At 34.7% G+C, this 26,014-nt stretch overlaps 1 protein-coding gene across 20 annotated transcripts in view; it reads right to left on the bottom strand.

The window, feature by feature from the left end:
* Positions 1-26,014, bottom strand: part of Ralyl (RALY RNA binding protein like) — an 806,938-nt gene that overhangs the window by 156,430 nt on the left and 624,494 nt on the right. For all 20 annotated transcript variants that reach the window (XM_075971526.1, XM_075971521.1, XM_075971520.1 and 17 more), the window contains one exon: positions 19,311-19,386. In XM_075971526.1, coding sequence (XP_075827641.1) covers positions 19,311-19,386 — 76 coding nt within the window. The remainder of the gene's footprint in view (positions 1-19,310; positions 19,387-26,014) is intronic.

The following is a 26,014-nucleotide window of genomic DNA, read 5'->3' as shown; positions in this document are numbered from 1 at the left end:
GGCTGATAGGGATATGAGAATTAGCCTGTAAGGGCTAGAGTTAATGGGCCAAGCAGTGTTTAAAAGAATACAGTGTCTGTGTAATTATTTCGAGGCATAAGCTAGCCAGGTGGCTGGGGCTGGGGTGCTGGGGACGCATCCCCGCCGCCCTTATTACAACCTTAGATTGCAAAATAAATAAAATATTTTCACAATTAATTATTATCTTTAATTTTTAAAATGTATCTATTTTGAGCCAGGCAGTGGTGGTGTACACATTTAATCCCAGCAATCAGGAGGCAAAGGCAAGCAGATCTCTGTGACTTCCAGGCCATCCTGGTCTACAAGAGTTAGTTCAAGGATAGGCTTCAAAGTTACAGGAAAACCCTGTCTTTAAAAAAAAATCCATTTTGATGTGTATAGGTGTTTGTCTACAGGTATGTCTGTGTACCATGTGCAAGTACCATGTGCAAGTAATGTCCTTAGATGCCTGAAGATGGCATCAGATCTCCTTCAACTGGAGTTACAGGTAGTTGTTAGCTGACATATAGGATGCTGGGACTTGAACCAAAGTCCTCTAGAAGAGCAGTCAATGTTCTTAAACATTGAGTCATCACTCCAACCTAGACTAAAATGATCTTCCCCACCTTATGTTGATTACATTGGGCAGTGCCAATTTCCTAAGGGAGTCCCTTGAGCCTGGAAAAAATTCATTTTCCTAGATAACTGACAATGTAAATAGATTCTCTCTCCCACTGTAGTTGTAGCTGTAGCTGTCTTTAAAAAAACACTTGAGTCTGTGACTCTAGGGTACACCTTCTCTTATTTTTTTCTGTACTAACCCACAGACTAAATTTGGCAGATATAAAGATTTGCTTCTTTTTTTCAAAACTTTTAAAATAGCTTCTACAATGCAGAATCTATAATGAATTTTAAGTTTACATGAACTTTGAAGGACATTTGACTTAATATATTCTTACTGAAAACATTTTTGACTGGTTTCATACCTCTCAAAGTGCCTTACTAACTGTTCCCTTTGAGTATTCAGGTTCATTCTTCATATACTGGGACTGCAGAGTTAATGGCTTGGAATTCTCTTTTCAACTCTCTTTTCTGACCCTTTCTCAAGGATTTGAATTTTATTTATACAATGTTGATTTCCAAATGTAAACATCCCGATCAGACCCTTTTTCCTGGTTACAGACTTGATATTAAACTCTGTACTTGACATCTTCACTCAGATGTTTTATAGTCATCTTAATTTTGACATGTTCCAGACCCGAACAATGTTCATGATCCACAGCCTCCTCTATCTTCTACAAAATTTCACTGCCACACTAACACGACTCTGTAGGTCCAGATTCTTACTCCGAAAACTCAGAAAATAGGTCTGCTATGCAATCTGATCATCAGTAAATAGTTCCTTTCTTCTGCATATCAAGAGTTCTTCTTACTTTCCTTCATGGAAAAAATGTGGCATTTTGCAAGTCATGAATCCTCCTGGATAAGCGTCCTGATTTTTTGGAATTGCAGGTGTATATAATGTCCTTCTTCCTTTCTCCTTCTTGAACTAAGTCGCCACATAAGAGTATTGGCTACTTTAAGTTCACCTTAGTATAACAATCTTCACTAGTCACAAGAAAAGGCTAAATGGAGAATTATGCTCAACCAGCACAGGTGTCTGTACTACCCTGGGTGAGGACCAGATAAGATGTGCTCTAGCCACCTAAACAATACACAGAATTGAGTTTTTCAGCTAGACATACTCAGATTACCAAATACATAAAAAAAACTCTAGTTATTGCTAACAGATGACAAAATCAAGATGCTTTACTCCATTCTTTCTCTTATAGTACATATCCAAAGTTCTCGTAGTCTTGTCGGCTCTGCGTACAAAACATACCTGCAGTGTAGGCAACACCTGTCTATCTCAGTGGTATCACCAAATATCTTGCTTGGTTTTGCATATTCTACCTTTGGTTCCCAGCTGAACATTTTTCTGTTGCAGCTACTATGACCCATCTGGATATATTTTTGGTCTCTATATAATGCTTGAAACATTCCAAGCTCTCTATTGTACTTAGAACAAATCTGAAGCATTTCATAGTTGTGACACTCTGTTACTTGTGGCTACATTCTGTCTCCAATATCACCTATATTTCTGTTTCTGTTCCAGAGGCATTGACCTTCTGTCTGCTGTCTAGACTGATATATATATATATATATATAATCTTTACACAGAACCCTTTCTCCAGTGTTGCTTTACCAGTCCACCACTACCTTCATGTCTCCTCAGCAATATCCTGCCAGAATGCCTCTTTCAACACCTTTGCACTTACTGTGGCCCACAATCCTTCCATAGATATATTGGTATATGGCATCTGCTATCTCCTACATGTAGCTAATACCTAAAAACAATATCAAGGATTTTAAACCATTTTTTACTTGACGTATATTGGGTGACAAAAGCAAAACAAAACAAAAGTGAAAAAAACTAACCAACCAAAAACAAACAAAAGAGCCTACAATTGTCGTTAGGTAAATGAATCATAATTAATTTAATTTTAAAAGCTAGCAGATTTGTCTTGTCTTTTCTTTCATTACATAGGCTGAACAGATGTCACTAAGAGGAAGTGAAGCTGATTACTTCCTGCGTCTGCTCTACTGACAGAGGAAAAATTTTGCCTGTGTTTCCAATTCTCAGATTTTATTTTTCACTCAAAATTGCTGGAGTCAGATATTTTTATCATCACCAATATTTTTGAACATCCCAGTGATGATTCACTTGAAAGAATTATTTGCTTATTCATCTTTCATTGAGTTAGTCTTCCTCTAAAATTTGGTTATGATCTAAATCATAATATTAATATAGTTGTAGCAGTTGCTCATGGAGAACAGCTACTTGAATTGCCCAAATAGCCCCATCTTTTTTCATCCCTTAGGGTTGAAATTTTCTTTGGAATATTTGTCTGTGTCCATAGGATCAAGTGTCTCTTGTGTGTCACTCTGTCCAGACAGAAAGTCAGTTCTCCAGTAACTGCCTATTCACTTAAATTCATTCATATACTTAATTTTCTCATGTACTTAATCTTTTCTGCATTACACACACACACACACACACACACACACACACACCTTCTTTTACAATTTAAAAATTTAAAAGAATATCTGCTACTATTTATTTTGTTATATATAAATTCTATGACAAGTAGTATAACTTTTTTTACCAATTTATTTTTTTCTTTCTTTTTTGTTTTAAATTTGATTTTTTGAGACAGGGTTTCCTCTGTAGCTTTAGAGCCTGTCATGGAGCCAGCTCTGGATATTATGCTGTCCTTGAACTCACAGAGGTCCACCTACCTCTGCCCTTCCAAGTGATAGGATTAAAGGCATGCACCACCACCACCCGGCTTAGATTTATTTTCAAAGATAGGTCATATGTATATTTTCTCAAACTTCTAAACATGAAATGTTTTTTTAATGAAGAGAAACAATGACTACAGAATGAGCAAAAGATAGTCTTCAATAATCTAAAAGAAAAAATATGATTCTAATCACTCCCACTGTAATGGTCTCACTATCTTAGCTGTGTCTTTTCCCCCAGTGTAATCAGTTGTACTGTTAGCAGATATTAGGGATCCAGCAACACTGGGCAAAGATACGTGAACCAGAGTTCTGTCTCACTCTTGCTTATTTGTACTTTGTAAACATTTATTTGAGAGCAATAAAAACTTACTTATTCATATTCTTTTCTAATTCAGGGATTGGTTGGTGCATCATTCTTAAAAGTCTCTAGTTGTTTGTGTTTATATGTGTGTATATATGTGTAATGCTCTTGGTTTGTTTTTCTGTTTGTCTGGTTTCTCTGCTTTATTCATGTTTGTTTGTGTTTTTATTTGAATATTTCTTCTAAAGAGAGAAAAACAGCACAGTATTAGATAGGTGGGGAGGAATTCAGACAAGATGAGGGAGAAGAGGTGTGATCAGTATATATTATATGAAAAAATTACTTTCAATGAAAAATCAATTAATTAAAAAACCTTTATACTATATCTACTGGCTCCTAACCATTGGCTTTGCTGTATTGCTAGATTCTTTTTGTTCAAATGGACATATGCTATGCCCTGCATAACGTGGTTATAAACTGACTTTATGTAGTTGTTACCTGTAGCTCCCACTCTTTGTATCCTCTCATAACAGCAGGAAAATAGCGGAATCATGGATTAAGAACAGTGAGGGTCAGTTGTAGTCAGACCATGATAATGTCTCAGATTTTAGCTTGCTCACCTAAAACTAGAGCTTATTTATTCCACTTTAACAGATAATCAGAAATGACTTTTTCGGTTTTGAGGATGAAATTATTTCAGCTGTTCTCCCCATGCACCCTGCTCCTACACCCCTGCTCACACTGGGAGACCCTTGTCCGATCCAGCTACTAACTGACTGATGCAGAATTTAGGGCAGTTCGCTCTGAGAGTGACTTTATCTCTACATGGACTGTTGGCCAGCACTGATCTGTGAGACTAAAGTTAATGAAGTTGCCCTTTTAGGAAATTAACTTTTTCTAATAACTGTGGGAACTGGTGAAGATGTGGGGTTATACGGAGTATTTAAAAATCGCTACTATTTTCTGCCTGAGTGCTTCTGCATAATGTGTATCATTTGTAACTGGTACAATCTGCTCTTAAATGTATTTCTTTTGTTATAAAAATTGCTCTAAGCCAGAAAAATTTAGAGTTAGGTAATAAAATTAGAAGAAAACTCCATCTAAAGTCAATCATAGTTAATATTTTTGTTTTATTGGTCTTCACACATGCTTTATTAGGTAGGTGTTTTGGTTTGAGAAATTGTTCCATAGGGTCATGGTACTTTTGTGGAAGGTGACAGAATCTTTAGCAGGTGTGTTTTTCCTAGAAGAAAACCATCCCTTGGCAGCTTGGAAGGTTTATAACCTCACCCTACTTCCTGCTTGTGTTCCCTGTTTCCTGGGGTGGTTGTTTTTACAAGGTAGCAAGGTAAAGAGATGACCTTCAATCTGTGAAGAGATTTTGGGCTTTTGACTTTGAATATCTGAGCAATGTTGAGCCTATTAAAGATTATTGAACTTTTTAATTATGACCACGTATTTCATTATGATATGGGCATGAGCCTGTGTGAGTCAGAGACTGATTGTCATGGTTTTAAAGAAAATTCTCCGTTATAGTTCATATATTTAAATAGTTTGTCTATAGTTCACGGTGTTGTTTGGGTTGGTTATGAAACCTTCAGGAAGTACAATTATGCTGAAGAAAGCCTATCTCCGGGGCATCTTTGAGGTTTTATAATCTTGTTCACTTCTTGTGTGTATTCTACACATAATGCATAGGATTCAGATAGATTCTCTGAGTTTCCTGCTCTGGTTACAATAGTCCTCTGCTATGTGGACATCTAGCCCTCTGAAATGGCAATGCAAATATAAATTACTATTTTAGATGCTTTTGGTCATGGCATTTTATCTCAGCACCAGAAAGTAATTGTTAGTCAAGATGTTATGTAAATTTGCTATTTGTTTCTCTAATAAAATGGTGAATATTTTTCTATGTCACATTTGAGTATTTACTATAATCAGCATATTATTATTCTTCCATATTTTGTTGAATCAGATTATCTTGTAATTATAGGCAAATCTACAAAGAGCATCTTGGAAATAATGTAATGTTTTTACTTTATAAAAATAATTAAGGTTATCTATCTCCCTTGGTGTGTTTCAAAATATACAATTTCTTACTCGAGTATTTATTTGGGGCATTTTATAGAATGTGAAGTAAATACAAGCAAATTCCACAGAGAAGTATAGAAGCCTGTTTTCCATCCAGATTAGAATATAAACAACAGAGTCTCACAATATTAGGACTGAGGACAAAAGAAAGAAAAGGTGTCTTCTGAATCTTCCATTTAATGATGAACGAGTGACTTAAAAGGGGTTGAAATATTTCTAAACTACTAGTTGCTGTATGAGACTAGCCTCACAGTTGCAGGTTCCTGACTTTTAGTCCAGCATGTATTCTGATGATTTAACCAACTAACTCTGTCAAACATATGTATTCCTGCCAGAAAAGGAATACTGTATGGAAATATTAAAGCACAAACTCTATGGTATCACAATGTAATATGTTTCAAGAACCAAGATTCTTCTTTACTGTAAACATGAGCAAAATGATTAGTGACTTAGAGTTGGAAGATCCCTGGGTATTCTGAAATGTAAAAACTCCAGCAAAATAGATTAACAATCACATTGAATTTCACTAGAAAAAATGTTTTGAATGTTTAGTAGTTTATATACCAAATGAATGGTATGTGGCAAATATGTGTAATTAATAGTCTAGTGAGGCCAGGATGCTTCTTTTTCTCCTTTGTCCAAGCAAAGAAAGGGAAGCATGCCGAGACTTACTTTTTTCTTACAGATAAAGGTCAATAGAGGAACTGTCTTTTAAAAGGAGTCAGATAGAACATGAAATTTTCAGAAGAAAAGATAATTGACTATTCCTAATCAGTATACTTTAAATAAAATAAAATTAAGACACTGTAGATTTCTAGGGACAGAAATTCTAAAATTAACTTTAAAAATTTGCAGTATAACATCTCTATCCATTAATAATTTGTAAGATTTTTTCAAAGTGTAATTGACTAAGGCAAAATATAAATACAATGGAAATTATCTAATTTTATAAAAATAATTTGTGTGGCTAATAAAAATTGTCCATATTGTAACAATGAGACATTGATGACAAAGGAGAAAAGGACATGGTGCTTATCATCATTCCATCATTCATCTGTATTTTTATATATTATGAAATAATTATATATTCATGTGTATATTTTCTCTCAATGTTTGAAATAATCTTGAATGTTCTAAGTATTCACATTTTTCATATTTATCTTGTTGATACATGACAAAAAAACTAATTCTCAAAAAACACAAAGTATGTAATGCTACTATTGCAGGACAAATCCTGGTTCCTGGTTTTAAAAAGTAATCACAAGGACAAAAAATTGCAACTTCTGGTGAAAGGGTTTCATGCGAACTTTCTAACAGTATCACACATGCATAATCTCAAGCCACTCTCTCCCTTGTGCTGCTTCATCAAAAGGGAGAAAGCTTCCGAAAAACTGAAATTTGAAAGAAGCAAAACATGGGAAGGCAGAAAATCTGGGTTACAAATCCTGCTCTAGGAAGCCCTAGCTTACTCTTCATTCTGAACCTTGGTTTCCTTCTGGGGCTGAATATGAATCTAAAATGAGGAGTATTTTCCTATCGAAAGTATGCAATTTTCTGATTTCCTTTCCTTCTCATTTCTTTGAGTAAACACCCTAAAAAGCTGTTCAGTGTAAAGACTTTTTTTGTAAAGGTTTGTGTGTGTGTGTGTGTGTGTGTGTGTGTGTGTGTGTGTGTAGACAGTTTCTTAATTTTGTATAATTCTGAATATTGTCAGAGAGTTCAGAATATTTTTATTGAAATTTGAATAACAGGAATGATAGTGTCTCTGCTGTGCATATGTGTTTATATGTGATGTAGTTTCTATATAGTGAGTTTTAAAGGATCACATTAAGGGCATGACTCCCAGTGCAACAATGTTTAGATCTGTGGTCTTGCAGAAGAAAATGAATATTGAGTTGTGATTTTTTTAAATCTTTTTTTAAATTTAATTTTATTTTTTTAAATTTTTTATTGAGAAAAAAAAAGTTTCCGCCTCCTCCCAGCCTCCCATTTCCCTCCCCCTCCTCCAGCCCTTCTCCCCTTCCCCCCACTCCTCTCTCCCTCCCTCTCCAGTCCAAAGAGCAGTCAGGGTTCCCTGCCATGTGGAAAGTCCAAGGTCCTCTGTCCATATCTAGGAAGGTGAACATCCAAACTGGCTAGGCTCCCACAAAGCCAGAACATGAAGTAGGATCAAAACCCCTTGCCATTGTCCTTGGCTTCTCATCAGCCCTCATTGTTCGCCATATTCAGAGAGTCCGGTTTTATCCCATGATTTTTCAGTCACAGTCCAGCTGGCCTTGGTGAGCTCCCAATAGATCAGCCCCACTGTCTCAGTGGGTGGGTGCACCCCTTGTGGTCCTGACTTCCTTGCTCATGTTCTCCCTCCTTCTGCTCGTCATGGGACTTTGGGAGCTCAGTCCAGTGCCCCAGTGTGGGTCTCTGTCTCTATCTCCATTTTATCAATGAATTAATACACTGATGAATTTTTAATCTGATGTCAGTATTGAGAGGTGATGGCTTGGTAAAATGAGGCCTGACTAGAGGATGTAGGACACTTGAGTATATGAGATTGATGGGTGTGTATTGTTTCTGGCCTCCTACAATGGATTTATCTTATTCCTGCCGTTCCTGACAGTAGTGGCTTTGCTCCCTCATGCCCTCTCCGCCAAAATGCTCTGCCTCTTATTAAACTTGGAAGCAATATTACCAATTTTCATTAACTAAAACTTTTGGAAACAGCTTAAGTCTAATACTTCACTTTTTAAATTGTACCACTTATGTTTTCATAAAGATATAGTTCTGGCTAAGAGAAAATCTACACCAAGAAGTAAATTCTCATCTTACTTCCTAACCATGAAGTACAGAACAATTTGAATGTGTTGTGGGAAGATTTTAGAAATGTTTGAATATGTGTGCTAGAAAAACAACAAAACCACAGATTTATTGGGAGATTCCCCAAAGAAAGAATCCTGGCAGGAAAGTAAGAAGTGAAAAAAAAAATATGTACTCAGAAAATTACTGATTGGAATTATAACAGGGTTTAGATTACAGGCTATCCATGTTTTAGCAAAGAATTTCTGTACATTTTTTCATACTTCAAGATTTTGTGAGGAAATAGTTTAAAAGTGATAGACCACTTGATTTGATGAGAAGTTTTTGCCCCATGGGATGTTTTTATTACTGAATAATTTTAGCCATATTTACTCTGAAAATTGTGAGTGAAGAACAGAATACAGAGATCTGAAAACTTGCAATTTAGATCCAAACAAGTGTAAATACAATTGGGGTTAGAGAATGTTGAGTTTCTAGAGAGATTTGCACCATCAAAAAGAACATAAGTACTTTTCACTAACATGGAATGAAATATGCTAAAGATCTCAGAAAGTGGACAGATCCCACTCATCTTAAGTTCAGGCGTAAAATGAAATCAACTCTTTTAAATGTGTTCATTTTGAGAAGAGAGATCCAGGATTCTTTGTTCACTTAGGAACTTTTAGAAAAGTTTGTGTCCATGTTCAGTAATCTGGACTGCCGAAGGAATTGACCTAAGGTTCTTGGCATTTTGTGTACCAAGTTGGCCATTTATGTCATTCATGTGATACTGAAATTTCAAGCATGCATAATACAAGAGTTTTGGGGTCACAAAGGCATCTACTAAAGTTTAAAAGGAAAGTCTTGGAGGTCAGATAATGTGCAACAGAGTCAGAGGCCCTGTGAGAAGCCCCTGAAAGGGCAAACATGAAGCGTGACAATGAACAATGGCTATAGTAGAGACTGTAGGAAGCTGGATGTGCCTGGAACACGTAAAATGTAAAATCTGACTAGGAAAGTGGTAGGTGCTGAGCAGGACCAGCCCCAAATGAACCCCTGAAGTTTGCAAGCAACAAGGGGTAGAATTGGCATGCTCTTTGGAATACACATCAAGGTCCATGAGCTTTGAATCCTAAAGCTGCAAAGCTTAATTTTTTTTCCAAATAGTTCAACAAATGTTAGGTTGATTTTACTTTTTATCTCTTTATATATTTCATGTAGTAGTTCTATCATACTGTAGCCTGGGTTGACTAAGAAATCACCATATAACCTTGATTGAACTTGAATTTATGATAATCTTAGTGCTTTGTCTTTCCAAGAGGTGGAATCAAGATAAACATGATGAAATGCTCTCATTTTTCTTTTGTTGGATAAAAATGGTTATTCTGTTTTGGTATCACAATTTTATGTTTAACTTATGTAACCTGAATTTTCACTCACTCACATACACATGCACACATACAAATATATATTGTTTATAGGTCGGAGTCTGTCAGGAGTGTCACAAAAGAATTTGAAAAAGCATGGGATAGAACCGGACTCTCTGAATATGGTGGACAATGAGGGCTGCTGAGAAGCCAAGGACAATGGCTCTGGGTTTTGATCCTACTGCATGTACTGGCTTTGTGGGAGCCTAGCCTGTTTGGATGATCACCTTCCTAGACCTGTATGGAAGGGGGAGGACCTTGGACTGCCCACAGGGAAGGGAACCCTGACTTCTCTTTGGGCTGGAGAGGGAGGGGGAGGGGAGTGGGTGTGGAAAGTGGGGGAGGGGGAGGGAATAGGGAGGCGGGGAGGAGGCAGAAATTTTTAATATAAAAAATAAAATTAAAAAAAAAAGAATTTGAGCTTTTATTTTTGAGAAATGCTAAAAATTGAGACAGTGGGTGAAGGTGTTTATGAGTTGTAGAAGTTCCTTGGTAGAAATTTTGGGGTCACTTATATAAGCTATTATATCTTCAGAAAATAGTGAAAGTTTGACTTCTTATTTCCAATTTGTATCCCTTTGATTTCCTTTGCTGTCTTTTTGCTCTATCTAGAACCTCAAGTATTATATTGAATAGATACAAAGAGAGTGGACATCCTTGTCTTGCTCCTGATTTCAGTGGGATTTAGTTTAATGTTGGTTGTTGGATTGCTTTATGTTGCCTTTATTATATTTAGGTCTGTTCCTTGTATTCCTGCTCTCTCCAAGACCTTTATCATGAAGTGATGTTGCATTTTGTAATGGGCCTTTTCAGCATCTGATGAGATGATCATGTCGGCTTTTGTTCCCAGTTTTGTTTATATGGTGGGCTACAGTGACAGGATGTTGAACCATTCCTGCATCTCTGGGATGAGCCCTTCTTGGTCATGGTGGATGATTTTTCTGATATTTTCTTTGATTCGATTTGCCAGTATTATATTATTTTTACACCAATGTTCATGAGTGAGATTGGTCTGTAATTCTCTTTCTTAGTAATTTATTTATGTGGTTTTGGCAGGGTATTTGCAGCCTCATAGAAAAGGTTTGGTAATGTTCCTTTTGCTTCTATTGTGTGGAACAATTTGAGGAGTATTTGTATTATTTCTTCTTTGAAAATCTCGTAGAATTCTTCACTGAAGCCATCTGGTCTTGGGCTTTTTTTTTTTCATTGGGAGACTTTTGATGACTGTTTCTATGACTTTAGCAGTTATAGATCTATTTATTTGTTTATCTGATTTTGATTTAACTTTGGTGATATTTATTCAGAAAATTGTCCATTTCTTTAAGATTTCCAATTTTGTGGAATATAGGTTTTTAAAACATGACCTGATTATTCTCTGGATTTCCTCTATGTCTGTTTTTATGTACCCCTTTTCATTTCTGATTTTGTAATTTGGACATTGTCTCTCTGCATTTTTGTTAGTTTGGATAAATGTGTGTCTATTTTGTTGATTTTCTCAAAAAAAAACAACTCTTAGTATCATTAAATCTTTATATTGTCTTCTTTATTACTATTTCTTCCATGTTTTAAAATGTTGGTCTCCAGGCAAGAATAGTTGTATTTTAACAATATGAATCATAAAGTAATTACATAGATTTTCTTTGCTAAGGGATTTTACTATAGTGTCCTCTCTATCATTATAATATCCTCAATACATAGGAAAGAAGATAACTATAGGTATTTGTACAGTAAAAATCAGTAAATGGAAAATGGGCCATTCTTTAGCTTAGCAGAGAATTGCTTGAAGCAAAACAATTTTTATTGTTATTATGTCAGCATTTCTTTGGACGCTTAAAATGTAAAGGTTTGTAACTTACATTTGCCTAGCATTAAATTGTGAAAAATGTAGCAGAAACAAAAACATTAAAAACCTTTTACTTGAGTAACCAAATTGTCAGCCCTAAAGCATGCAGACAAAAAACATTCTACATATTGAGTTTATTGTACTTATTTGTTTAATAATGTTTGTGTGTTGTGTGTGTGTTCATGTAACAACAGTCAGTGAAGAAAGAAGTGATAAATTTTTTAAAAATGCAAGGGTGTGATATGGCAGGTTTGATAGGAAGAAATGGAAAGGGTAAATATAATCTTACAAAATAAAGAAATAATTTTTCCAAATAACACAATAGCTACAAAATATAATAAAGTAGAGATTAATAAAAATCTATTGCTTTGAGAAGTTATGTGATACATGCAATGATTTAACTGATTATGAGTTTAGCACCATCTTCACATCTGACGGTTCAGTTAAAATATCCTTGCTTGACTCTTTCTAGCTCTCATCTTTCCCATTTCAGATCTCTGATCTTGGGAGAAGCATTGCTCAGGGGTCAGAGCCTTATGCCCAAAACCTATGCTAACTGTTCTATGTCCTCACTAGTGTCTCTTTACCTCACTGGTTTCCATTAATTCCCTTGCAGTTTACAAGTTTATCTTCATGAGTATAATTACTATGTTGTAGTGGCAATGCATTTTGGTAAAATAAATCTTATTTCTAACATTTTGAATACATAGTAGACATTTTTAAGAGGAAAGCACTCTAGTTTTCTTTCTGAAACAAATAGTGCGTAATACTTACTATAGATGTTTCCTTTGAATAATCATAATAATTAGGCATAATTAATATTTTATAATACAAATTAAAGTTCTAAGGTCATAAGCATATTCTCTTTCAGGAAGCTATTTTTTTATTTGCATAAGGAACCCAAGGAATGAGAAATCAATTCCATGTCACACTGTGCTTGTCGCTATCTAGCATTTCACAAAGGGTATTCACATTAAATAGTGGCATAGCTTCTAGCTATCCATAAAGTGAATTTTTGAAATCTATTCTGATAAAAAAGTATTGCAACATTCATTTAGAACCTTAGTTTGAAGGAATTCACCCTCAAGTACTCACCAGTATTAAATTTTAAATGTAGACACTTTTTGTTATTTTTTCTTGTCATTTGGGGGAATGATAAGTCAGTAGTTTGTAGGTGTTGGAGGACTGGATTAGGAGCAATAGTAACGCAATGTCTACATGGATTCTGGAAAAAAATATATACTTTTGAATTAAACCAGGTTTGCTCATCAATCCTTGGTTTCTGTCCAGTTTAAAAGAATAGGATGCACACGTGTAGAAATAGGGAAGCATACTTTCCTTGAACCCTCATACTCCACCTCCGAAGCAAAGAAGCTGCCTTAGGTGGTTCCACCTTATCAAAAAGAAAAAAGGAGAAGAAGAGAAAGAAGCCTTTTATAGAGTTAAAGGAATTTTCAATAGAAATTTTAAACTTCAACAAATAAAGGTATATTTTCTTTGATCAAATCAAATGAGACCAAAGAAAAGCACAGCAATCAAAAGCTACATGGTTAACTCAGCACACTGAGGACAAGTTACAGACAATGATGAGAACTTAACTTCCAGAATTTTAATTTTATTGTCAAGGTCCTGTATGGCATTCTATGACTCCTGGAGTTTTCTTTTCCTAAGATCTTCAAGAACCATCATGAAAGATTACAGAATTCATGTCAATGGAGTCCAAAATATATTACCACTGATACTTTACTATAGTTACTTTTCTTAGGCAGGCTCTGATTTTGTTCATAAAAATAACTTACCCCATACTCATGACTTCTAGCACCAGTAAGGATGGCCTGAAAAAAATTATTCTGGTGTCTGAAGACTATTATTTTGCAATCTGAAGAAGTCTTGAATTTTTCTTCATGGTGACTTGACTACTAAGGTCTTCTTGCATACAAAAAGACCTGTGTGATGTCCTAAGTATTTGAAAGTGGCACTCAATAACCTCTGTGGAATTAAGAAGATGAAACCTTATCCATCTTTTAAAGCTGTGTTCTCTGTGTTTTGGAAGACTACCACTACTTGACTAAAAACCTGCATTTGTTTAGCTCTGATGAACATTCTTTGTTATTTGGGATATTTGTTATTTTTAATTAAGCCAGAGAGGAAAGGTCTGTCTGCTTTATAAGCAGAGGCAAAAGAGTCATTTAAATAACAATTGTCCTTTACCAATTATTTAGCGTTAATTGGAACTTAGCATGCTGGAAAACTTACTTCCTAGAAGCGAATAATAATTTTAAGATACTATTCATAGTCAACAATGTACACAGAACATTTGAAGCAGCAATTTATTAGATATTTCAGTATTTTCCCTGCAGAATAGATGAGCTATTCATGGTTAGGACTAGGTCCAATATTTATGAAACATTCAGAAATGATTAATTATGTTTCATTTACAAATGGACTCTAATGGGAGACATTTTTATTGCAAGGGCTATTGTAATGAATTGCCTGTCTCTATGAATTCATATTCAGTAGTGGAATCGTTTATTTTTCTCCTTTCTACATACTTTATATCTGAGCTTTCAGTACTTATTCCGCCTTTCCTCTTCTTCTATTTCACTCCTATGATCTTTTTCTGTTTGCTAAAGCTGGAGACCTTGGGCATCTCTTCCTCCCTCACAGCCCATTTCCTCAGTCACATACTCAAATGATTGCTTGCTGTCTAAAAAGTAAAAGTCTAATATTAATAAAATACTAATATCAATAGAATATGTAGAGGTATTTAGGTCTTCCACCAACATAATTTTCCTATTCCCCTTCAGGTTAACCATACCAGCTCCCTCCCACTAAGCCATGCTCTTTTGTGTTCTCTGTGCTTCAGCTTTTGTATGCTTTCATTGCTCATTATGCCTTTATTTTTGCATGAAGTCTTATTTAGAAGCAAGCTCAAGCATCCTCTAATTCCTATCACTTCCTGGGAATTCACTTCCTTCTACTTATGCAGAATCAGTAATGATCTCATTTATCTTCTTGGAGTGTAAGCAGGCATCTCATCTCTTTCTACATCTAACTTGTACTTAATACAGTAGGATTATTTTAAGTCTCTTTATAATGTATTCTTCTATCTACTGTTTATACAGTGTAAAATAAACATACAGTAGGTACTAGTGAAATTTGTGTGGATAAACTGAAAAATCCTCTGACTATAAGATACAAAGCACAGTCCTATGTCAGTGGGTATTTAATGGGAAAAGCAAACCAGAGCAGATGACAGTGACAAAGTGGATGGGGGTGAAGAAGGTCCTATCATTGTTCAGGCAGAGGCCCAGACAGAGTGCAGTAACAGAAATGCACCAGTTTAAAGCAATATAGTAAATGAGAAACTTCCTTTAGATATGTACATAATGCCCGTTTTACCCCCATTATCTTTTTTTCTCATTCCTTCGTTTTGCCTTTCTATACCAGCAGTTCTTTGACTCCTGTAAGTGTTCCGTGTGTCTAATCTTTAAGACATCTTTAATATGTATTAAAGTATGGATGTGCAAATGAAACCATGTTATTTTATGGAGGCTAAATAAGTAGAATAAAAACTTTAAACTTTAGGAAATACAAATTGGTAATTTCAAAGATGAACATGTCCTCTTCCAAATAGAGCAAGTGACTTCACCTCAGATACAGAATATTTTATGATCATAAAAATTATAGCCTGGCCTCTAATTATAATTAGTGTTGTAAGCCAGCTACTTTGAAGACTGAGGAAGAAAAACCACAAACTCCAGACTGGCATGCACTGGGATGTTAGTTCAAAGGCCAGTTTGGCCAAATTATTTACATGTTGTTTCAAAATAACATAAAATAAAATAAACAGTGAAGAGAAATAGTTAAGAAGTACATGTGAGGTCTCTGAGTTCAATGTCCAGTAGGGAAGAAAAAAAAAAGAAGGAAGGAAAGATGAGAGTCAGTGTGTTAGATAACTTGACTAAAGACCTATCATTACACAAGTAGATGTCAATTTTATTGTGTTTGTGAAGTATCTAGTAGGCAATAATTGCTCTTTCAGTATTACTAACTATTGGTGTTGATGAATAGAAAGGCTTTGTTTTGTCTAACCTGTTTTTTTTTCCAGGTGCTTGCAGCTGGGTGAAGTTAGAAACTGTGTTCTAGTGACAAGGGCCCCAGACATAGAAGTGGAAGATCAGTGCCACTAACTAATTTTGCTACCTTGCATTGAAAAAGACAAGGCTTATTCTGTTTAAAATTTAGATTTCTTATTATGTAGTAGGGTTGTATTCTCAACCTGCAGGAGTTGTATACTAAATAGATGAATAATGACTGTGGAAACATTTTCCTTATGAAAGTAAGGTACTAGTAAATGTATGTAAGAATGAAAAAATAAGTTTAAAAAGGTTTTCTCAGCTTCACTTTCATTCCTTTTTGTTCTCTTTGCTATTGTCTGTCAATTTCCACACACTTCAACTTTACTTCAATAGATGAAAATAGGTCAAATGAACATTTTCTCACTGATGTAATTTATATATAGTACAGCATACTTAAACCAAACATTTACAACTCAGTACAACTGGGCAGTAAAAAGAAATAACATTTAGAAAGACACCAGTGTCTTTTTATGAGCTTTCACCTCCATAAAGTAATCAAAACTATCATAGAATGAGAAAACATGAAAACTAACATCATTATACAGATACTAGTAACTGTGTGATGAGAGAAAAAAAGAAAAAAACCTTGCCATATTGCTTTGTTAATAACTTATTCCATGACTTTCAGGATTCTGTACTCACAACAACTAATTATGTGTGCATTTAAAAAGAAACTAACCAGAAAATGATGTGTATTGCTTAGTTTTGCCTCAAACAAGGTACAAAATGTGCCATGTTTGGGTAATGTATTCATTCCTGCCTTTTCCTATCAATGAAAATTATTAATATCCAATCATCAGTACTTATTTTTGTTGCTTCTTATTTTGTATAAAATATTTTATTTAGGTTATATATCATTATTTACTTATTTTTAGATTGTCCATTTAGACATCCAAACAAAAGATAAATAAATTACATTTCTTTATCACAATCGCTTGAAAATCTCTTGGGCCCCTCAGTGTAAATAGACCCCTTCAAGTGACGTTTATAATCTTTAAGTTTGGGAAATGAGACTGTGTCATCACAGAATTCAGAGAATATTTGTTTAGACAATAAAGATAAGAGAATAGCATGGGGCCTCCTCATGAAAACTGTTTTTCCCTCCCTTATCAGAGCATAGCCCATCTAAAAACATATTGCTTAATTTTCTGTTAACCGAGTGATATCATTGAAATAGGAAGCCTTTCTCAACACTTCTTTTAGCTCTGTTGCGGTCGAATGATGAAATATGTCTTGGAGAATACCAATAATTTGTATGATACAGATCTCAATAGCCTGGAACAACTTACTAAATCTAATTGAAGTGAATTTTAGAGAGACAGATGCAAAGTCAGCATTTTAAAAAGAAAAGTGTAAAGTACATGAAGTGGCACATAGGGCTTTACTGTAGAGCAGGTTTGCTTTTTGTTTTGTTTTTCAATAGTGGTTGTAAAAAAATGAAAAGCTACACAAAACTTAAAAGCTCTGTGAAGTTACTATTATGTTCTTTTTAGATCAACCACACTTTACACTTGTTAATAATACATATTATTATTATTATTATTATTAACACTTAAGCCCTGCATATAATCTACTTTGAGAAGAGAAATAGCAACAGGAGAAAAAAATACAGTGTCGTGTCCAGCCTCAGGAGAGTGTCGTGATCTGACTAAACACGGCCTCACAGATCTGGGAGAAGCACTATTTGGAAGGATTAGTACATGTGGCCTTGGTGGAGGAGGTGTGATCTTGGAGGGAATGTGTCATTGAAGGTATGTTTTGGTGGTTTCAAATGCCAAGCCAGCCTCAGTCTCTCTCTTCCTTCCTTCTGCCTGTTAATCCAGATGTAGAACTCTCAGCTCATTGTCCAACACCATGTCTGTCTGTGTGCAATCTTGTTTCCTATATAATGATAATGGACTGAAATTCTGAACCTGTAAACCAGCTCCCAATTAAATGTTTTCCTTTATAAGAGTTGACATAGTCGTGGTGCCTCTTCACAGCAATAAAAATCTTAGCTGAGGCAGGCAACAAAGTAATTGTATTATCTAGGTAAGAAAACTATATTTGTCATTCTGAGAAAATAGGCATGAGATGATGTAGACAGTGTAACAAAATAAGATGAACCAATTTATAGTTGGGGGAATACTGGAGTATAATGCCTACTGACATGTGCTTGGCTACTGGTATCATGTTTCTAATAGGCTGATTTGATAAAAAAAAATAATGTAACTCCAAGTTCTTGATCTTCTGAAGAGGACTGAAATAAAAACACATCAAGTAATATTCAGACACCCACAGTGTAGTATGTGAGATGGTCAGCAGCACAGATTGTTTATTGTTTTGGCAGCAAAACTCATATTCTCTGGAAGATCGCCAAGCATTCTTAACTGTGAAAGAATCTGTTGAGGTTCGTGAAATGAATATTGCTGTAGTTAGAGTATGAACAACCCTTTAAATATCATGTATTAAAGCCTTTGTTACTAGCTGGTGGAGCTGGTAAAAAGCGGATGGATGTTGACTTCATAGATGCATTAATCTACTGAACTCATAGAGAGCAGACTATTAGAATGTGGGGTCTAGGTAAAGGAAATAAATCCCTCGATGCATGCATCAGGATGTGTACTTTGGTTCCTTTTTTGTTGCCTGTCTCCTGTATGTCACAAAGTTGGCAGCTTTGTTCTTCCCTGCCATTTCTCAAAAGCAAATGTTCTCATGGTGAACAGTACAGCCGTCTGTGTAGTGAAACATTCAAAAACCATGAGCATCTTCTTTTAAACTGTTTCTTGTAAATATTTTTGTGTAATCACAGATCATGATTGGCAAGTATATTATTATAAGTGAGAATATTAAGCTCCTGTATACTATAATTATTTGTCATTCATGTTGGTTTAATAAAACTCTGCTTGACCAGTAGCCAGGCAAGTATAGATAGGGTAACCAAACTAGGAGAATTCTGGGAAGAGGAAAGGCATAGCAGGCAGTCACCAGTCAGAAACTGAGAAAGCAAAAAATGAGAATGCCTCACTGAGAAAAGATACGAAGCCACATGGCTATATATAGACAAGAATTATGGGTTAATTTAATTTGTCAGAGGTAGTTTAGAATAATCTTGAGCTAATAGGCCAAACAGATTATAATTAATATAAGCCTCTGTTTGTTTCTTTGTGACCAAATAGCTGTGGGACTACCAGGCAGGACAGAAACTTCCATTTCCATTAATGCTTAAGCATCTGCTATGACTCCTGGTGTGTGTGTATGTGTGTGTGTTTAATCAATAGAATTTAATAATAAAGATTGTTGTTTTAAATTAGTTAATTATTTGCACATCATATTTTCTGATAATGTGTCAAAATTTTCATATATGTAGTGGGATGGTATTTCTTACTTACCTATAAAGAGCAGACAGCGGCCTCTTGTTTCCAGGCTTTGGTCTATAAGGTTTGGGTTCCCCTGCCATGTTAATATCTGAAAATAAAAAAAATAAAATTTTTTCTAAATAACAATGATAAACAATTTGGAAACATTATACCTTAGAGCGTTTATTTTTTTCTATTTACTTATGTAAATTCTTTTACAATCATAATTTATTAATTAATTTATACTGTGTGTCTATGTGTGACATTTTACATAAGGTGCTTGTACTTGTTAGTGTACCTGTAAGAACACATGCAAGAATGAAGCTGTGAACATACATGGAAACTGTGGGTCCACATCTGTTATTTTCTTGATTTCAACTTTACTTTTTTGAGTCAGGGTCTCTTACTGAACATAAAGTTCATCAAGCAGGTAATGTTTTCTTTCTAATTAGCTTCATTGATCCCTTCACAACAAAGCTGGAATTATGGGAACAATCCTATATCCTCAGGCCTTTCATGTGGGTTTTCAGGAATTAAACTCAGATTTTCATGTTTGGCAGATAGTTTACCAGTTAAGAAATTTCTTCATTCCTTCTTACACAAATCTTATATCTAAAATGTATGAAACATCTTCTTTACATGAAATAGTGTAGGAATTGTCACATACAAAAAACAATTAGACCCCTGATTGTCTGGATTTTATACCCTACTAGGAAATGGAGATACTAAGAAGAAATTAAAGCATAAAAAATATATAACCAATTTGAATTTAATGTTTTATGAAAAAAGTGTTAAACAATGAGAGAAGAATCAAGACGTGTAATAAAAACAAATATGATGATACCGTTTCTGATTTTTAAATTATTTGAAAAATATCTACAGTCATAAATATTTATATGGGTTATAGCTTTTATCCTTAAATGAGGTATTAATTTTCAACATCATGTTATCACAATGCTTATCATATTTACTGAGGAAGACATACAAAGATAACATTTATTTTGCAGCATAAATTGAATGATACATATTTCCAAGTTGGTCATATTTTAACATCAGTAGCTGAAAATGCAGCGAAGTGTCTAAGATTGACAAGAGGCCAGAAAATGTGATAGTTCTTGCATACAATTGCTAATCTCGTGCTTAGAAAAAATATTAAGGTTTGAAGAAATTAGAAAATTGGACTTTAAAGAGAATCCTCTTTAGCTCGGGATGTCCTCAAATTCATGGTATTCCTCAGTCAAGTTCAAGTGTTTGCTATAATTCGTCAACATAATAAGTCTATTTTAATCAATGGTATTATAATAATTAGATACTTAAAAGACTAATTATAGAGCTGAATTCCTACTTTCCATTATTAAAAAAATAATATTTAAATACAAAAGGTAAATATGTAAAATTTAAAAAGAATGAGAATTCATTTATGAGCTCAAAATATGGAATAACATCTTAAACAGAAATAAAATAACACTGTTATTAAAATATAACATTTATGAATTACATTACATTAAATTAGGATTTTTTTCTTATCAACAGCCACATAAAGACCACACAAAGAGCAAAAAGCTATTGACAAAGAATTTGTTTCTTGAGTATATGAATATGTCATCTTTGTCACAGGAATATGAGTCAAAGCATCAAAAATAAATTTGACAAAAACAACTAGTAACTTAACTTTATAGAAAAAGAATGTGATAAATAAAAAAATAAGAGTTTCTTATTTTCACCAGTAATTGGAAATAATTTAATATGAGTCACTGAGTTCACAATTTACAGGCCGATAACATCAGGAATTGACCAAGTTTCTGAGCAAGTGCAATGCATATACAATTTAAGTATTGGCATAAATTAGTAAAGCTACTTTAAAAATAACTTTGCTGTTTTAAATAACAATAGTGCTTGAAACTGAGCCAACAGTTATGGAAGCAGAGGCAGAGATCCACAGCCAGGTACTGAGACATGCTACTGGGAGTCCTGTTCAAGAAAGTGAGAACCTACACGGGACAGATCCCTTTGCATGTGGCTGACAGTTCCATAGAATGGTCTGTTTTTGGGACTCATAGTAGTGGGATGATGACTTGCCCCTGATTCTGTGAGGGCTTTTGGGAAACTACTTCCCATGTTGGGATGCCTTTCCCAGTCTCTATGCTGGGATAGGAGGTTGGTCCTGCCTCACTGTGATTTGTTAACTCCCGTGGAAGGCATGCTCCTTTCTGAAGGGAGACAGAAGAAGAGTGTATGGAGGGGAGGGGATACCTGAGAGGTGTGTGAATGGTACAGGAGGAGATGAAGAAGAGAAAATAAAATGTAAAATAAATGAAAAAAATAAAAATAGGTAGATAAACAGATAGCCAGACAAACAGATAAATAAAAAATAAAATTGCATCATGTGTGATGACTGTGCTCCTAAAGAAATAATTGCATATATATAATATATGATTTGGGAAATAAATGTTCATTGTGATATACTTACAGATAATAGGACAACTACTTTGTGCAAGTTTAGAAAAGACATTTTACAATGGAAAACTAAAGAGGAGTGGAGAAAGATTTATAGCTACAGGTGACAATGTAGCCCTATTCATGAGCCCTGGAATCACAGCACTGAACAAAATTTATGTCACTGAAAAAACACTGAAATCCCAGTGTTACACATATTACAAATATTTTATGTGTTTTATGGTGGGTAGTGAATCACTAAGAAGTTGAGAATAACAATGACAATATATGTGTTATTTCACACCTGGTTTAATATCATCAGGGTTTAGAAAGCAAATGGATTGAAGTGAGGTTGGGAGATAATGTACAGGTTGTGGTGGGGACAAGAAAATTGGGGTAGGTTACTGAGTGTGAGAAAACCATTAGAAATGTCAGTAAAAACTAAAAATTTGATTTAAACAGGCTATACCATATGATTTCTAGTTGAGAATTAAAAAAAAGGTAGTGAGTCTTATGTAATTTAAAATAAGGCACCATGAGTGTTGAGGCTGTTTATAACTGTCCCTACGTGCTGTAGTTGGGAAAAAATTAAAAACTGTAACGATGGCATAGGCTGTTTGTTTGGGTAAATATAATTATATTCATTGTATATTTCTATATTTGATATCATGATTTATAAAAAATGAAAATATAAAATTATCTTCATATGTAAGTAAACATATAACAAGTCAGTCAGTGAAAAATATTGTCAGTATCCTTAAAATTTTTGTAATGTGTTGTTTGTGGTTCTAAAAATACACTTAAGAGTTGACAGCTTATTAAAACCAGAGGAAGCCTTTCATGACAAGCTACTAAATCTGTATTTCCAACATTATTAGTTACCCATCAAATGTATTAAGAATGCATATGAGGGCCTGGAGAGGTGGTTAAGTAGCTAAGAACATTTGTTGCTTTTGTAAAGGTTTCTGGTTTGATACCTAACACCCACATGGCAGCTCATAACCATTTGTAACTCCAATACCTGGGAATCTTTTCCCACTTCCAATTTAGATGGGCACACAACATTCACACAATATGCATACAATGTGTTTATAAAGCATTCATACGCATTAAAGAACAAAATAATAATTTTAAAAATTACAAAAGTTTATATGAATCCTTACTTTCCTCTTAGCATACATCAGCCATTTAATGCAGAATTCTCCTTCAAATACATATAATATATATTTATATATGCATATGTATGACTCTTCAGTGCTCGATTGACCCTCAACCAAAGTTTGAATGCATTAAACAAACCAGCCTCTCAGTTAATCGTTGTGAAGATAAAGCCTTGAAAGAACACAAACGAACTAATCTTTACATTAAAGGACTTGTAGAGTTAGAAAATTTAATGATGTTATGAGAACAGCCAAGCTTTGTTAGAAGCCAAAGATCAAATTATGATGCATCAAAAGCCATTGATCTTATGGGGATCATAGAGAAGAGCAAATGGCATCTTGACATTGTTGCAGAGATCCCATGTTTGTTTTGGCAATGTGCAAACTACACACAAGCAGGGTACCTGGAAGGCTGATAAGACTTCAATTTTTATCCACTCTTATAAGCTAGGCACTTTGAAGTAAAACATTTAAACACAGAAAAATATCAAAGGTCACTTCCTAGGATCCTGAGTTACAGATTCTTCTTACTAATATTTAGAATTTTTCTTAGTGTGTCTTAACTCTTAACAATGAGACACTTTCATCACAGAGTTCATGTTTTAGAGCTACACAGTTGAGTCAAACATACCCTTTACAAAACTGCAAAAATAAGGCACAATAAAGGTTTCTGCAAGTTTATGAATTTATGTTTAAAAACATTTACTTTAAATATATTTTAGAAAGGACTGTGCTTAATAACTATTGGGTAATTGTTTTGGTGTAGCCTGCAATTCTCATTTCAGCTTCTGGTCATTGAGTATAAGTACATATATTATTGGATGGCAAAGCCTGATTTTCTAGCTATTACAGTCATATTCTGCTGAGAAGTCCTGGTAAAATCAGGTGACCTTTATGTGTGTGTGTGTATGTGCGCACGTGTGTGCGTGTATGTGTATGTCTGTGTGTGTGCTGATGAGGCCACACTGGGTGCACTGCACATACGCTAGCCGATATCCTCTCCCTCCATCATGCTCCAGAGAGCGGAAGCAGAAGGGAACTTCAGCTTTGCTTCTTCTTAGAGAATGGGGAAAGAGCGTTGCTCCCTACCTGGAAATGGGGTGTTATTGAATTTTGTAATAAGATGAATCACTATAAGCATTTACTAACTGCCCAGCAGAACACATGTGTCATATTTTAATGTAATTTTTATTTTATTATTGGTTTTATTAGTTCAAATTAACATGAGAAAACAGATGAAGTGAAGTTGAAGCTATATTCCAAAACTTTATTTATTAAACCTCAAACTCAACTTCAAAATCTCTGATAGGCTAATTACAATTATATCACCCACAGTAAGTTAAGAGCACCACATATAAACTATACAAATTTCCCTTTTTATTTGAACTGAATAAGCAAAACCATGGTAGCATGGCAAAAACAGTGGTAAAGTTGTGAAACTGAAAAGAGTCAATAAGCTGAAACAAGCCTGTCTTGAGGGAAATGAGACAGGTTTTATTCTGAATTGTCTTTCTCAGAAGCAAAAGCAGAACAGGAAGATACATTCATCTGAAGATTCTTAGGTGAGAAAAAACAAAAACCGAACCACTTCTCCATTACTTCATGAGGCTGAATCTGAGAAGATTCTGTAACACTACACCCCTCTCTCAAATCCATGAATTAATTGCCTCTGTGGGCAGCAACTTAACTTTATCACATTCTTCTCACTGCAGTGACTACTGTATGTGCTCTTTGACAATGAACTTCTGAAGAGCTGTCCTTATTTCACCAAACTTTGTTCATCAGTACCTGTAGTGTGTTTGGCTTAATATATCAGTGCTCAATTATTTTATTGTTAATATAATATATACAGGCCAGAAGATGATGGAGGAAGGTCATTGGCTAATAAAGGAACTGCCTTGGCCCGTTTTATTGGTTAGGACATAGGTAGGTGGAGTAAACAGAACAGAATGCCGGGAGGACGAGGAAGTGAGCTCAGACTCCACAGCTCTCCTCTCGGGAGCAGACGCCTCAGAGACGCCATGCCACAGCTCCAACCTAGGATGGACTTAGGCTAGAATCTTTTCCGGTAAGACTGGTGCTACAGTTTATTAGAAATGGGTTGATCGGGATATCAGAATTAGCCAGTAAGGGCTAGAGCTAATGGGCCAAGCAGAATGGACCAAGCAGTGATTAAAAGAATACAGTGTCCGTGTAATTATTTTGGGACATAAGCTAGCTGTGCAGGCGGCTGGGGTGTTGGGGACGCAGCCCCGCCGTGCCCTTATAACTACAAGAAGACATGTCTTTTCTGGAGTTTACTGTTCTAAGTAAGCTATATCAATACATTTACTAAAGTGAGAGTGACTTTAATCCTGTTTTGAGGATGAAATTATATAGGCTGCCAAATTAGTTGGTTAATTTAGAATAGGTTGGAAAAGGGATATTTTGTCTCTTTCACACATGTTTAATTCAAATGTCCTAATGCACACGCAGGAATATTTTTGAACACCACACTTGTTCATATTTAGTAGAACACAGCCCTCTCACAATCCTGGTTTGTAAGATATCTTGACAAACTTGGAATTATTTATTTGCCATAGATTTAATTTGAAATATTCTGGTTTTTAAGGTTAATGTAATCTTTTATATTATTTATTATTTGACTAATACAGTAAACTGACAATTCCTACTATCTTGTACCACTTTCTATATTTTTAACCTTGGTGTAGGAGACATATCTAGTATAATAGAATATTTATATTGACAATGCTTTTTTAAAAATTAACAACAATGTTTTTCTGGAAGTTATTTTCCTCCTTTTTCCTAGGTACAAATAGATACCTAAATAATTCAGCTATGGCATGCAGACTGCCAAGAGTAGTCATTTGGAATGTTTTATTGTTCACATTTAGAAGATTTAAGAACTCATTACCATTCGGTTAAATGAAAACTCAGGAGATAAAGGAAACTCTCTCTTATGTTTGACAAGGGAATGATTATAACCATATAGTAACCCAAGTACACGCCTATACAACTAAAAAGCCTTTCTTTTCAGACATTATTAGTTCTGATCCAAGAAACACTGTGAAATAAAAAGAGCAGGAATAATCATTCTCCTTTTTCAAATATAGATATTTTAGATACAGAGATATCAATACC

This window comes from Microtus pennsylvanicus, chromosome 5 (genome assembly GCF_037038515.1).
Source record: "Microtus pennsylvanicus isolate mMicPen1 chromosome 5, mMicPen1.hap1, whole genome shotgun sequence".
Lineage (NCBI taxonomy): Eukaryota > Metazoa > Chordata > Mammalia > Rodentia > Cricetidae > Microtus > Microtus pennsylvanicus.
This window is presented reverse-complemented; position numbering and strand designations above follow the sequence as displayed.